The 14,600-nt window shown below is 40.9% G+C and overlaps 1 protein-coding gene across 1 annotated transcript; it reads right to left on the minus strand.

Annotated features, from left to right (window-relative positions):
- Positions 1-3,758: 3,758 nt before the first annotated feature.
- On the minus strand, positions 3,759-13,478 carry barx2 (BARX homeobox 2). Its single transcript, XM_028420653.1, has 4 exons — positions 13,047-13,478; positions 8,172-8,487; positions 5,642-5,726; positions 3,759-4,827 (listed from the first exon to the last, which is right to left on the minus strand). Exons 1-4 carry the CDS (start codon positions 13,231-13,233, stop codon positions 4,543-4,545), a joined length of 873 nt encoding a protein of 290 aa, XP_028276454.1. The 5' UTR covers positions 13,234-13,478; the 3' UTR covers positions 3,759-4,542.
- Between the last annotated feature and the right edge of the window lie 1,122 nt (positions 13,479-14,600).

Here is a 14,600-nt window from a genome sequence, read left to right on the forward strand (position 1 = left end):
GAGATGCACAATAATTCAACACAACTTCTTGGGATAATGAGTTGAAAGCTCTGAGTCATTAGTAAGTTGACTTTAAAAGCTCTTTATATAACAGTGAAATACAGTCAAAAATAAAACAGCTGCTGTGCTTAAGAATCATCCTTAAAATCCACACATTTCTCAGTTAAGTCATTACTGACAGGGGACAGAGGTCTGCAAGGCTTTCTGGGGAGTGTGCAATGATTTGGACGTAGCTAGTAGCTCCTGGGTAAAACTGACAGGTCTATTACCGTCTGCCTCCTCGGCGGGCGGATATACACCCCTAAGCCAGTGATTAGGACTTCTATAACAAGTCTTTCAATTTCTCCACAGCAAAAACATACATGCAGACATGCACATACACACATGCTCACTGGCTGATTTATGAGCTTGAGAGCCTGGAGGTGGGAGGCAGTGTGTCGTCTCACAGACATATTGACCAGAGCAAGAGTTATCGAGAGAAGACAGGGAGGCGGGCTGCACTGTAATTAACGCACTAAATACATTAGGCTGAAAGATCCCACAGTACATCAACAGGGGGTTTCACTGAGAAATAATTTGCCCACTTAGTCCTAAAGCATCTGTGGTAACAATGATTGTGTAAATGACGGAAGCGATTCGAAGAAAATCTGATTCATAAGGTCCTGGCAACACACGGAAGCCTCTTTGGGTTATTTCCAAGCTGAGAATTTAGATGTCAGATACTTAAAGTGAGAAGAAATAACATTTAGTTACTAAAACAAAAACAGGCCTAGGTCTTGTATTTAATACTATACTATAATGACTTTTTAGTTTGTAAAGCAGGCTCTCCTAAAAAGCAGACCGTAGTTAATTTTTCACTGAATGCACAACTCACAACAAGGTCTAACGGTAAAAATAACTTGGACTCAGCATTTGTGATTTTTGTAAATTCAATGTAGCTCCATCCTGCAAGGAATAGTTGGCAGGTTAGTAACAGCAAGTAATTCCTAATAAATTGCCTGGCAACACAAACAGCATATTACTACTTTTTACACAGCATCTGTTATGACTAAAGGCAAAATAAATGGCACAGTGCCAGCGTTGAAGAGTTGTGAAATCCTGTTTCAAAGTATTATAAACCATTGTGCACTGTTTGGTTTGTGATGAGCTGTCAATTTCCTCATCAGTAATTTAATGTCCAGCAATTACAGGGTGAATTAATGCAGTTTGAAGCAGTCTAAAAAGTTCACTTACATTGTAATTGTTCACTTAAATATCTTCTTTTATCTGCAACAAACACAAATGAAGAAGCTGATTGTTCAGGCCTGTGAGGCCAAACAGTTTTGTGAAGTTGACTCATTAGTCGTGTGGAACTGTTGTTAAGGACATGTCATGGATCGTGTCGGTGGTAGGTGATGATGAGCTCCCTGGATGGGAGGTGGGGGTCATTTTCCAGGTTCTCTCTGTCACGTCATCTATCATGATCACGCAAGTATTGACAATGAAAGTTTGAAAACTCAGTAGCTCTCTGTACGATTATGATTTCTTGGTTTACACTAATACACATCTTTAAAATAGCTGTAACTCTCGTCTTGCTCAATATTTGAATCACAGCAACAGCTGCAGTCAGCAACGTCCTCCACGTGCACCTTAGAAAGCAGGTGATCCTCAATCGGTGCTGTTGACTGCAACTGCTGTGAAAGACAATGGGGAGTATTGTGCTTGTCACAGAAAGCATCCACCTTTATTGACTTTAGGTAAGCTCTGCTGTTACTGCTGCACTCAACATTTAGAGATAACTTCCTGTCATAACACAAAAGCGAGTGAAACACGCTGAGGTACGCCCACTCCGTCCACTCACAACCCCTGATAATTACCTGAGCATACGCTAAGCTGACAGGTGAAGGTGTGCAATGGATGTCTTAGTGGGTGGGGGGGAAGGGGCTGCCTACAGAGCTGACACCTCTCCACTCCGGTGACCTACACCTGAACTTGGGCCTGTGAGAAAATAACAGGTTCTCCAATTAGGCCGCCAGTGTCTCACCACAGGCCTGTTTCTGGAAGTCTTTCTTACCTTGCCACACAACAATTAGCCTTGAGGAGCTGCTCAGCCTGTGGAGACATGCAAAGTGTGTAGACCTGCCTCCCTGCCTGCCAGCACAGGGCCTCTGTTTTCACAAGGATATTTAATAAGAAAATGTTTGCACTCCTGCAATTAATGCAGGTACACCGTACCTGCTCCAGCTGCTGTTGTTATCTTAATCTTAATTTAACCAGGTGGCAAAGTTATGTTGTTGAGTCACAGCTCAACATTAGCCTAGCAAGGTGTATGGGCAATTCTTGAAAATCAATGTTTAACGTATTCTGAATAAATAACCATTGTACACACTAGTATTTGACAGTCAAAATATAAAGTGTGTGCCTAACAGAAGCAGGAAGTTTAAACAAGATGACAGTTATAGGATGGGGGGGTATTGAGAGCACTGTTGTTTGCAATCCAATCCAAAACACCTTCAGTAGTGCCAGTTTTGAAACAAAAGCTTTTGTTGGATTATTTCCTTCATTCATGTAGTTTTAACTACTATGCAAAAAAGACTATTTAAAATGGATATTAAAACATTTTCTGTGCATGATCGACAAAACTGCAGAATAACATTGTAACATCCAAAGCAAGGTTTTACGGCCTTGACCTACAACCTTTGAAAAAAAGACATAATCACAGAGTTAAAAAAAAGTAAAACATTCAACCATACTTCCAAGAAGTGTTAGGGCTGCTGGTGAAAACAAATGAAACATACTTTGTATGTTTACAGAAGGCGTTAAAGCACAGTACACATTACTCAATGCTTACCTGCACTGTTTGCACTAGAAATCATCCATGTCCGGTATCAGGCACTAAAAATACACTTTAGACAGTTCTTCCCGTGCTCAGAGACTCAGAGGAGCCCTTAGGTGCACTGCAGGCCGCATTGTTCCCTTTACAGATAAAGATGATAAATGTCACAACAGTGAGCGCTTAAATGCTTTGTTCTCTTGAACGTGATTTATGATGAACTTTGACTACGGTTAATACATACTCAAACGCTCCATCAGTAATGGATCTGCCTGAACTTCGACCTGCCAGAGCTACTGTAACAGCTTGATTTACACACCTTAGCATGACATGGCAGTACTTATAACAGAATCCTGACTGATTTTAATTTGCTGTTGAGAGACACACCACGGTAAGAACGGTTTCTGATTGCATGTTAACTATGCAAAAACGTGCAGCACGGGAGCGCATCCACTTAACCCTCAAAGCAACTGCACTATACGCAGAAATGAAATGATTGCTATTTTATTAGGGGCATTTAAATACATATACACACACACTTGTATACTGTAAAAAATAATTTTACACAAACCTTAAAAAAACAGCAAACAAACTTATCAAACACAATATTTACATCAGAAAAATACTGCACCTTTTGTATTAAACAATGACAAAAAAACTGATAATTCAGTTTAAACCGGCGAGTCTTTGCAGAAAGAGACTGGAGTATGTAGTTGAAGACAGCGTGATGTTAATGCAGGTCTAACATACCAATTGGGGTATACTCATGCAAAAGCCTCCAGGCTGTGTTTGAGATTTTAAATGTTCAACATTTGCTGTGTGTCTCTGGCACAGGCTATGATTTATTACCTCTGTGAATCTTGACAGCTTAAGAGTCTTAGTGCCCTGGTGGCTGACAGTGAAATAGGGAGAAAAAAAAAAAAGATCAGGGACGGCTGAACCATTACACATATAAACTATTTTAATCCAATTTAAAACAGCAGTTAAAAATACTGTTTTACATACAGTATATATCCAAAAAGACCATATATATTTTATACTTTATACACATTTCTACATTATGTTACAGTGTATGGCTTGGCAGGAATATTCATTTTCAGCTTTGGGAAAAAAAAAAAATACATAAAAATGGAAGCGTTACCGCGAATAACAAACACAATTGTGCCTAAAAGCTGTACAACTCCAATCTAAACATAGAAGTTTCTAAACTTTACAAATCTGTCTCCAAATACAGAAATGACTGTAAAAAATATACTGCATTTTAACTGGTTGTTTCATCAACACTTTAAAAGCTTTCCTCTGAGAGCAATAAGGCACTGCAGCCATATTACAGTTTTTGGTAGTAAAGAGATTTATAATACAAAAGTACACTACAGTAAGGCAATGTTTGATATTTTGGCAGCTTCAATCACTGAGAGGTGTGTGTGAAAACCACAGTAACATGTGATTAAGGCTTTAACTGACCTGTTTGGATTTTGACAGATTAACAGTCCTTATGCTGTGGACCAAATGTTTACCAGTGCAACCAGTGTGTATGTAGCTAAGCTCTTTGTATGATACACAAAAACAATACAAGGCTGCACTGGGAGATAGACTGGGTGCCAATAATGTGTATCTAGTCGAAAACGCTAAAGCAAACGGCTCTAAACACCACACAGGCTTTTTTTTACAGTGATCCTGAGGCACTATTTGTTTTCAGGTTGGCATTAGTCTTTGGTTTTGCTTCTTGCTTAGCTGGCTGCGTGAGTTTCTGACACGAGGAGTGGCAGCTCTCGCTCAGATCCCTCCATCGCCTCTGCTGAGCGGTGAGATTCTGTACTGAGATCTTGAGGTTCCAGCTGAGATGCTTCTCCTGCGTGAGCCAGCCCTCCTTCCTTGGTCACCCTTCTCATCCTCTCCTCCTCCTCGATCTTCAGTCTCCGCTCTTCAGCCTCTATTTCCTCTGTGGTGGGAATAGAGTTCTTCTTGGGTCTTCCCTTGGGCTTTGTTGGGGCCTCATGACCTCCTTTGAGCACCTAGAATAACACACAGACAGTCTTAGTGGACTGTTCTTGTAATAAATGGCAGCAGAAGTCAAAGGCAATGCTTGCTATTATAGTAATTAAGAGAAGACATATTGCTGCTGGCTCCACCTTGTGCACTCATTTATCTTTAACGATTTCAGGTCTTTTTTTGTTCTCTGAGTTGTTGACCCTTCTACAAAGTGTTTGCTCTCACTGCCGTCATCATCAGTCACACTACACCTTGCCTTTCCACACCCTCTCTTCCTGTCATACTATTATCCACCGTTTACTTCACACCATATAGTATTATCCAACATTACAGGCTGTAATTTCTTTAGATTTTTAGCTGCAAATGACACAAATTATAATGATACAATAGCTCATGCAACAAAACAATACATTCCGAAGTGGCACATCATATTTTTTCAACCGTTCATATATTTGAATATTCTTCAGCTCAGTGTTAATGAACACATGTTCACACAAATATAGATTTCTAATGTTGTAATAGGTTTAGAAAAAGCTCACCGTTTGGTACAAACAGACTCTTTCATAACATGAAACGCATCACGCATTAGAAGGCAAACTTTCCCATCTGCAACAAGCTTCTCTGCTTTGTGGCAGCAAGATTTTATATAGACTTGCAGCTCCTGAGACACTGGTCTTTTCAACTGTTTTAAAAACGCTTTCATTTTTATAGTTAACATGTTTATTTTCTCTTAATATCTATTGCAAAAAGTCTGTGTCCACATAGTTTTAATTGTAAATCTGAGGTTTTGGAAAAGAATGCTAAAATGCCAGGCTTTACTGTAACACTGCCACTTACCATCTTCTTCCATTTCATACGCCTGTTCTGGTACCATGTCTTGACCTGAAGCTGTGTGAGGCCAAGCGACTGCGCCAGGTCTAACCTGTGAAAACACAAGTAAAAAACAATTTTTAAAATGTACTTCATGCATGAGGTTTCTACAAAAAGTTTCAGTTATACAATACAGTTTAATTGCTTTTTAGCATGTGAAGAGTCAAATAGTACAAGAGTTATACAGTACGACCACATTTGCACCCTCTTTTAATCTCGCATCAAACATGATGGTAGCAGCTCCAGTCTGTACACCTGCAGCACAGGAAAAGTGTTTGAAACATCTGTACTGAGGTCAGTAACCCAATCGTCCAGCACTTGTTGCTGGATGGAGGAAATTCTGAATGCATCCACCACATGTGGTGATCCATGACTAATAGGCCTTGTATAGGTTGGTGTGTAATGTGAAACCTCAGGAAGGGATAGATAAAGTTTTCTAAAACGAGATTTCCTCTTCCCTGCTCTTCTCAAGGTCTTTAGCTGTCAGATGAAGGATTTTTCACGTCCACCACCCCCCAGGGAAAAGAACTGCCTTTCGTTTAATGTTGAAAGTGGACGCCGAGATAATCAAAGGAGTGAACAAAATCTAAAAAACAGAGCAACTAAAAAAATCCCTGAGCTTCACTGAGCCGTCTACACAACCTTATACCTCACAGACCGAGCTCTGTGTGGATTTTGAGTGTGTGCGCGCTTTGAGAAACGGCAGACATACAGGCAATCAAGCTGTCTATCAAACTTCCCTATCACACACACACACACCAGCTTATTGTAGGGCAACAACTGGAGGCAAGGAAAAGAAATTGCAGAAAAGGAAAACACCCCAATCATTTATGGTCATTAGTTCTCAATGGAGGGAAACCACACGCTTACAGCAGGAGAAACAGTGTTTGAGTAACTCCCTCCAGGCCCATAAGCAGCCGCCATTTTGTTCCATTATCACATTTTTTTACACAGGAATCCAGGGTGTAACTGAATACCTTTTAATGATGATGATGACAGCAAGGATTATTAAGGCACTAATTATTATAATTGGAAGCTGAGTAAAATCATTATTGCTCTGTGATATAAATAATTCAAATACTTTTTCAACAATATTTTTGGTTTGGATTCCAGTCGCCCCCGCACACAGTCTCAGACCGCAGAGCTTCTAAGCCAAGACAAGGAGAGAAAAAGTCAAAGTTATCTTTGGATCACAACAAACCAAAGTGGGGAGCATGCCACACCTTTGATGTGGGGTTTTAAAAGGGGATTTTCTCTGTTGATGTTTTTCAACCAGCTGGGTGTTTAATTAATTTTCAACACAGTGTCAGAATCGGATATTTTGACAGGACACACTATTTTGGCAGCGCTTTTCATATGGTTGGTTGGTTTTGATCACTGAGTTGTGCTCTGCCTCAGGGCTTCTGCTTTAAGATGAGGCATGGCACCTTTCCAGCGGCTGTAGGCAAGCCAAGATGTGATGTATTTAATAATGCATCGTGGGAGTTTTCCCCATGGAGGGAATATAAATGGAATGACAAATAAATCAGGTTTATTCCAAATATGCTAATATATTATCTTATTAGATGTTGTATGCGCGTACATTGCAAAAAGGACACCATGTTTGCAACATCTGTCCTGAAAAAGTAGCTGTTTGCATCATGAACGTTTAATCATTGAAGCCAGTTTATGTGGTTTTAATCATCATAGTAAATAATGGAATGTGGGCAGCACAAAAATGTAATTCCTACTTGATGCAAAGGTTTCACAAGCAGTTTGAAATTCCTACAGCGCATGTGAAGGAAAGCTTTTTACAACATTTATGGTTCAATACTATTCTGGGTTATAATGGAAAAGTAGCCTGCAGGCCAAATATAAAAGTGAAGAAAAAAAAATGGAAAATATAGTGTAACCTCATGTCAGGTCCCAAAAATGACCCACAGAATGGAACTTAAGAGACAGATATTACCATATAGATTACTTCATCTTATTGTAGACAGCTACAAGCGCTTTATATACACCTGCACATGTGTGAAATGATTGGCAGTAAATCAGTGTAATACATTTGTGTTTGCTTGTGTTGGCCACTGTCCCTGTTTTCCTGAATAAGGCAGTGTTTCTTTGTTGGGGCTTTTTAGCTGTTGGAGAGCTCAGGGTTAAAAACGTTACTCTTGTCTCAACTAGAATGCTGAGGTAATGCTCTGGCCTAGACAAATTCACATTACACGAGACATTCCCCACAGGATAAATCAAAAGTTATGATGTTAGGTTAACCGCTGCTTGATAATTGCATCTGTGGCTATGTGAGTACGCCTGTGTGTGTGCGTGCATGTGCTTACAAAATGTGCTCTATGCCAGTTATGAGGGTTGTCAAAATATCACAGCTGAGTGACACATGACTCTGGTAGCTGGCAGGTTGGGTTGATTCAATGTAGCAGATACCTTTGAACACAGTGTGGTGGTGCTTTTTGTTTCATTCATGTGCTTGTTAAGTGATCAGCTGTGAGCTTTGACTGACCTGTCAGGTGTGGACAGGTACTTCTGCTTCTGAAACTTCTTCTCCAGGCCCATCAGCTGTAGCTCAGTGAAGATGGTGCGGCTGCGACGCGGCTTCTTCAGGCGAGGCGTGCTGCGCTCCGTGTCCGACTCGCTGCTGATGCTGAGGGGTGTCTGGCTGGGCGAGGGCTCGGAGGCTCGCGGATGCTGTGGGGAGAGCAAGGGCAGCTGCGAGGGGATCGCGCCCGGGGAGGATGGCTGAGGGAGGTGGGGGGGCAGGTTGGGTGGCTGCCGCGTGATCACTGAGAGGAGCGGGTAGGCACGTAGTGACGAGGAGCCTGGAGGAGCAAAGACAAAAAATAAAGCCCCGTTAGGTTAGACATCATTTCACGTTTTTAGTGAGCTCTCCTGAACTCCTCCGTCACCTTGGTTGTGCCATTATTGACTGCGTGCAATTGCTCAGACAGTTTTCTGTCCAGTGAAAAGTGTTTTGGTTTCGACCTTGTGCACGTAGAGGGCCGTGATCCCAATGACGCAGGCTGTGTTTTACACTGATCCCCTGAACCCTTCACATGAATGATTATTTTTCACAGGTTGTTAAGCACTAACTGTCCTCCCAACACTACGTGCACACACATTCAGCCCGACAGCTAGATGAACACACACATACACAGAACGAGCTGTAATAAAATCTAAAAACTAAATCAAACGCCATGCAACTAATAAACTTTTCCCCCTCTGTTATTCTGTATATATTAAACACACACACACTGACACACATTTTTGCTCTTTATCTGAGCCGACACAAGCAGCAGACGCCAGAATCAATAAAAAAAAGCACTTGTCTGGAGCCTCTGCGGGAGGAATGGAGACCTGGAGGTTGGCAGAGTGGATACAGTGGGTCAGTTAAAGTGAATATGATATCAGCCAGAAAAATCCTCACAGCTTTACATAAAAAAAACAACCGTTAAAACCAAAATTTACAAGCAAACCGAGCACAGCACAGACCATAATGCAAGAGCTGATAAGGAGCAGGACAGCGGACACAAGGGGGATTATTGGACGAGAAGAGGAAGATTTAAAGGCAGATACAAGCCTACGGAGAACAGCATGTGTGTTCCTCTGCGGTAGATCCGTCTCCTTAATCTCCTCATCAACCAGCAAACAACTTAAAAGATATCAACTCTGACCATGACTTGAATTTTTATTGCTCGTCTTCTCTATTGTTTTCTGTCATCTCCAGCATTACTGCAAGTTTTCTTTCCTTATGACCAGTGAGAGAATACTGTATGTAGGGCAAAGGGTGAAAAGAAAAAATGAAGGTGGGTCATTTTTGTAATCTTTCCTAATCTCACAGTACTGTAAGATATGAAAGCAGAGGCTTACACATATAAACTGTGTACAAATTCTAAGTAAACCCCACTATTACATGCAAGTCAAGCATGACAAGCATAAGTACTGTATACTGGTAGCCACAGTTGCTTTGCACACACATACACATACACACACACACACCGCCTTGGGCTCATCATGACATCATGGTAAGACACTGAGGTCATCACTAATCCGTAAATGTTAGATTCTTAATAATGCTACAAGTCTAGGCAAGAAGGTGTCTACTCTGGTTGTGCGCTTGTTTTTTGTTCACATGAGGTGCCTTGTCCTTAATAGATGGATGCAGTTATTGAACTGTGATTTATAAAATGGCTCAAAAGTGATTGGGACAGTGTCAGTCATGTCCAAATGATGAGCATGCCTCAGTTTGACTTCACAACTGTCAGGAAATCTCCTGTCAACACAGAGCTTGAAGCTGTCTCCGGACAGTCCCCCCCACCCCCCACCCGAGAGGGAGAACGACAGAGAAAGATGTAAAAAGAGAGAGAGAGCAGGGAAGGAAATGTCAGCCCTCGCGGTGACTTTCCACTGACAGCGAAGCCATCTCTCTGACATGCCGTTGACAAGCGCCAGTGTCCTGTCAGTAGTCTACAAATAAACTGTTTGAGTAGCTGCAAGAGTGCAACTCAGCCTCATGCAAAAGCACACTGATACTCTTGATAATCACAGTTGGAATGTAGGGACTGACACAAGTGCTTATAGTAACCATTACAGAAGACATACCTGCTAAGAATAGATCAAGAAGAGCGGTTTGTTAAGCAATGCTGCTTAAGACCAACTGTTTTCTCTAATTATTATGACGTAATTTATCATTTTTCATTAACTGAAGAAGATGATGTTATCTTTACAAGTGACAAATAGCATCAGTGCCTCAACTTCCTGCAGCCATCTGCTCCCTATCGCAACATCTACACTTTTTTTTCAAAGCCAAAGCAGATGATTCATTGCTTAGCTATGACAGGTGTATGTGAACTTTATCAACTACTCAATTAAACAGGTTTTCTGTTTTTAGCCTTTGCCTGTGAAGACGAATGGGATAGACCACACAGTGTCTTTGATTCACTATAAGGGTATATGCAGGACTGCTCATCAATAAGTGATGTCTAAACTTCTTGTCGAGCCTTTTTCTCCACACCAATTTCTACAGCAAAAAAAAAGACATTCATCTGCAACATGACCCATGCAGGTGGCAGCAGATGTCTGTCTGTAGCATAATCTACTTTGGGAGCTGAGTTACTGCACATCCTTTTTAGAGGTAGAAAAATCTGATGGCAGTTCGGGAACGGCAGGTCGATGACAAGCTGTCAAACCTTATCCTCAACTGAAGATAGAAGACGTGTGCACATCTTGGCTTTGTGTGTGTGTGTGTGTGTGTGCATACTTGTCTGTGTGTTGACATGGGTGTAATCAAACTGCTCAAGTGCTCAAGTCGACTTTAGGCTTAATGGGCGACTTTATTGTCTGCAGTGGATTAGGCTTTAAAATGGGATAAAAATCCTCTCTGCTCCTTTGGATTTCTTCTATAAGCTCTAAACCAGTACCAAACCAGTATGCTGCAACTCTCAGGCTTCACACTCCTTTTGTTTTGTTTTTACTTTTTTTTTGCTTTTATTTTTCATTAAGCTGTCAAGTGAGATTACACCAGCGTTCATGTTAATCTCTCCCACCTCTTCCAGAAAACACCGCGCTAAAAGCCCTGCCCTGGGTCCTGCTGAGAGATGGGATGCCAAATGAAATACTGTAACCTGCCATTACGTTGTTCACTCTTCAGCACCAGGTCAGATCTCATTGTCTCTGATCCTGCTCTAACTGACGGGGAATTAACTCGGTGAGTACTTACACACACACTCACTGTGCAGAAATGAAGGTCTGGATTTCATTTCACAAGTGATTCATAGGTTGGGAGAAAATTAGAAAAGATCTCACAGATGGAAAAAAAAACTGCACCCAGAACATGAAGTTATTTTTGAGTGGCCAACAATTCATTTGTAATCAACTCCTTCAAGGCCACATTATTGGCACACTGTCTTCCAGCGGCCTCCGCTGGCAGGAGGAGGTTATAACATCCTTTCTCCTGCAGAATGAAGAAGTCAACTTTCACTGTTAGGGGGCCATGCAGGGGCCAGCCACCTCTCTTTGGCCCACGACCTGCGAGCTTGCCAGCTTCTATATCAAGCACTAAAAGCCATTGATGTTGGGGAATATAGTGTGTCTCACACCCCCACAGCTACAAATAAGTAGTGGGCACAGTGTTCTGATATGCAGGGGCGGGTTACTCTATCCATCCGAACAGAGGGGTGCCAAAGCTCCCAGTCATAGTGCCCTCTAACATACACCAATCCATATCAGAGGGATGAGGGAATCGCTGCCCTCTATTTTTATCCACGCATCGCTGTCATCATCAAATTGCAGAGGTTATTATTTCAGACTTTAGAGCAATTATCTTAATGGTTACTAGAGTGTGCAGTGGCCTTTGAGTTGTTTGGATACATCTGAGTTTACAATTGAGGGTCAATTAGGAGGTTTTTGTTTTGGTAAGATGACATGTGCCATCTTAGCTTTGACATACATTACACTACACACACCGCTGCTATCTCTGTACAGTCAGATCTCCAACCTCTTGCTGAAAGGGAAATAAAAACAACCGAGCTGAGCAGATGATTAAAGTTTCGAGGAGAAAACTAATATTTTATCTATCCAATCTACTTTATCTGTCTGTCTATCTTTTACCAGCATGTACCTCCATCTGAAAATACCTAGCAGCAGCAAAATTCATTATAGAAGACCTTTGTCTAGTATAAATAGGCTTAAGGTTGACAGCTGAGTTACCATCATTTCCCTTTATCTCTCCCATCTGTCCTCTTCTTTGACTTTTTGATGCTTAACTAACAACTTCTCAGTTCAGTCATCTATCATCCTGCGTTCAACAAAAGCCTTTAAGCATCACTGACATTCACTGACTCCACCACTTGTGTTTGACTTTCAACACTTAGCAGCTATGATTTACAATGTTTAAGTATCAGTGAGAAAGGTGGACTCACTGGAGCAGCTGGAAAACTGAAACTAAAGGTGATGTTAATTAAAAAAAAAAAAAAACTCGTTCAAGAATTTTTGCAAAGCCAGAAGAAATGAAGCAATTAGTGTGTGTAATCAGTAGCATGCAGATATAAATATTTGCACAGCTGTGCGCCGCGGGGTTTGTAATATTAAAAATAAAAATAATACATAAAAAGTGAATTATAACTTCAGGCCAGCACAGTGCTAGATGCAGTTTACCAGTCTTTTATAAGTTAATGAGTTGTTTTCATGCACGCACCATTAACATGTAACGCCGTGTTTATTAAATCCAGATTGGTTACACATCAGTTATTTTTATTGAGCTGCGTAAAAACGTAAAAATGACAAGAAATTCATTTCAGTGTCTTAAATTCTGTCTTTTTTTTCAATGAACGTCTTTATAAATTAGTGTAAAATGTAGTGTAGCGTATAATGGTGGTCTTACCCGAACATGAATGAAGAGGCTTTGGTCGAACGATGAGAGATGGGCACATCGAGTAGAGAGAAAGTTTCTCAAAATAATCACAAGTCTCCTTGGACAGGATCTCGTCGATCATGAAAGTCTTGTAGCGCCGCCTGGCAGCCTTCAGCTGCCCGGGGGAGGAGAGCCTCAGCTCGGCTTGACAGTGCATGATCGGTCCCTGTGCGCCGTGCGCTGTCTTCGCTGCGCAATGTGACTGTGCTCACTAATGTCTACGCTTATGCAGGTTTACCCGTCTGGAAAAGAAGAAGACTGCTGGAGTTCATGCGTTTGAATAACTCATTGTTTGTCTCTTTTTTTTAAAAAAAAAAAAAGAAAGAAAAAAAGCAGTCTAGCTTTCCCTGAAGTTTCGTGGTGAAGATCAGGAGCCGTCAACTTGAGCTGTGCGCAGCGCCACAGTGGTAATGAACTGAGTGATCTGTGCTCACACCCACTGCTATATAAACCATCCCTGAACACGTACTGTTGCTCCATCTGCGCTCTCTCTCTCTCTCCCTCGCTCTCTCTCTCTCTCAATCTCTAAATACATTCATACAGGACTGCTGTACATATGGCCACCTCCCTAACCAACTCATACCACCAAGTTTCTGTTTTTGTTTTTTTTGGCCTACAACTTGATTCATTTCTTAAAGTTATGTTTTTCACCGGAATTATATATCAATATCAATCTATTTGGGGTTTATAATCTGAATACCCATATTTAACTATTTATCTTTAAATAAACATCATGGTGCTTCTCAGACGGTTGATTTAAATTTTAGACTCCAGCTCGTATTTTCTTAACTATCTTATTGTAAATCTGCAGCAGTCTGGGCCTGTTCGATATCTGAACTTAAATGTCTACAAGCGAATAAAATCCGAGGCTAGTATACAAATTATTTCTTTCTTTCTTGCTTTCTTATTATATTAGATCTCAGTTTTTGTAGTATGACTTTCGAGATAGTAAAGTAAAGAGACAAATCATTACTTATTTAACAGTCTATTATTATTATTATTATTATTATGTTTTTGTTTTATTATACATTTTGTAACTTGTATTAGGCCAACAAAACATACACAACAACAAAACAAAAACAACAGCAGCAATAACTACTACTACGAATAATAACAATCATCATCATATTTAGTTAATAAATGTGCCTGAAACAAACAGCAGGACAACAGGTATTCGTAATCAAGTGTATGTCAGAGAGGCAGCAAGTAATCTTTGTGGTTAAAGGCCAGCTCGTTGACTTTTTAACGTCATCTGTAATATATTATTGATCAGAAATTACGTGCGCACGCACGGCGGGAAGACGCACTGAATAAACCACGAAGGCTAGATCCAACATAAACACCTGTAATTCACGGTGGAAGTTTGTTTGGCACAAAATCAGTTTATTTCAGCGCTGACTTTTTTTAATGTCAGTCAGTGAAAACAGGCTGTAAGAAACACGCAGGTCAGAGTCGAGCTGCTGAGTCTGACATGGAGCAAACACCTCGCATGCTGGCTCCTTCCACAGACCGTTTTATCTTTTT

The sequence above is a fragment of the Parambassis ranga genome, chromosome 13, assembly GCF_900634625.1.
Source record: "Parambassis ranga chromosome 13, fParRan2.1, whole genome shotgun sequence".
Taxonomy (NCBI): domain Eukaryota; kingdom Metazoa; phylum Chordata; class Actinopteri; family Ambassidae; genus Parambassis; species Parambassis ranga.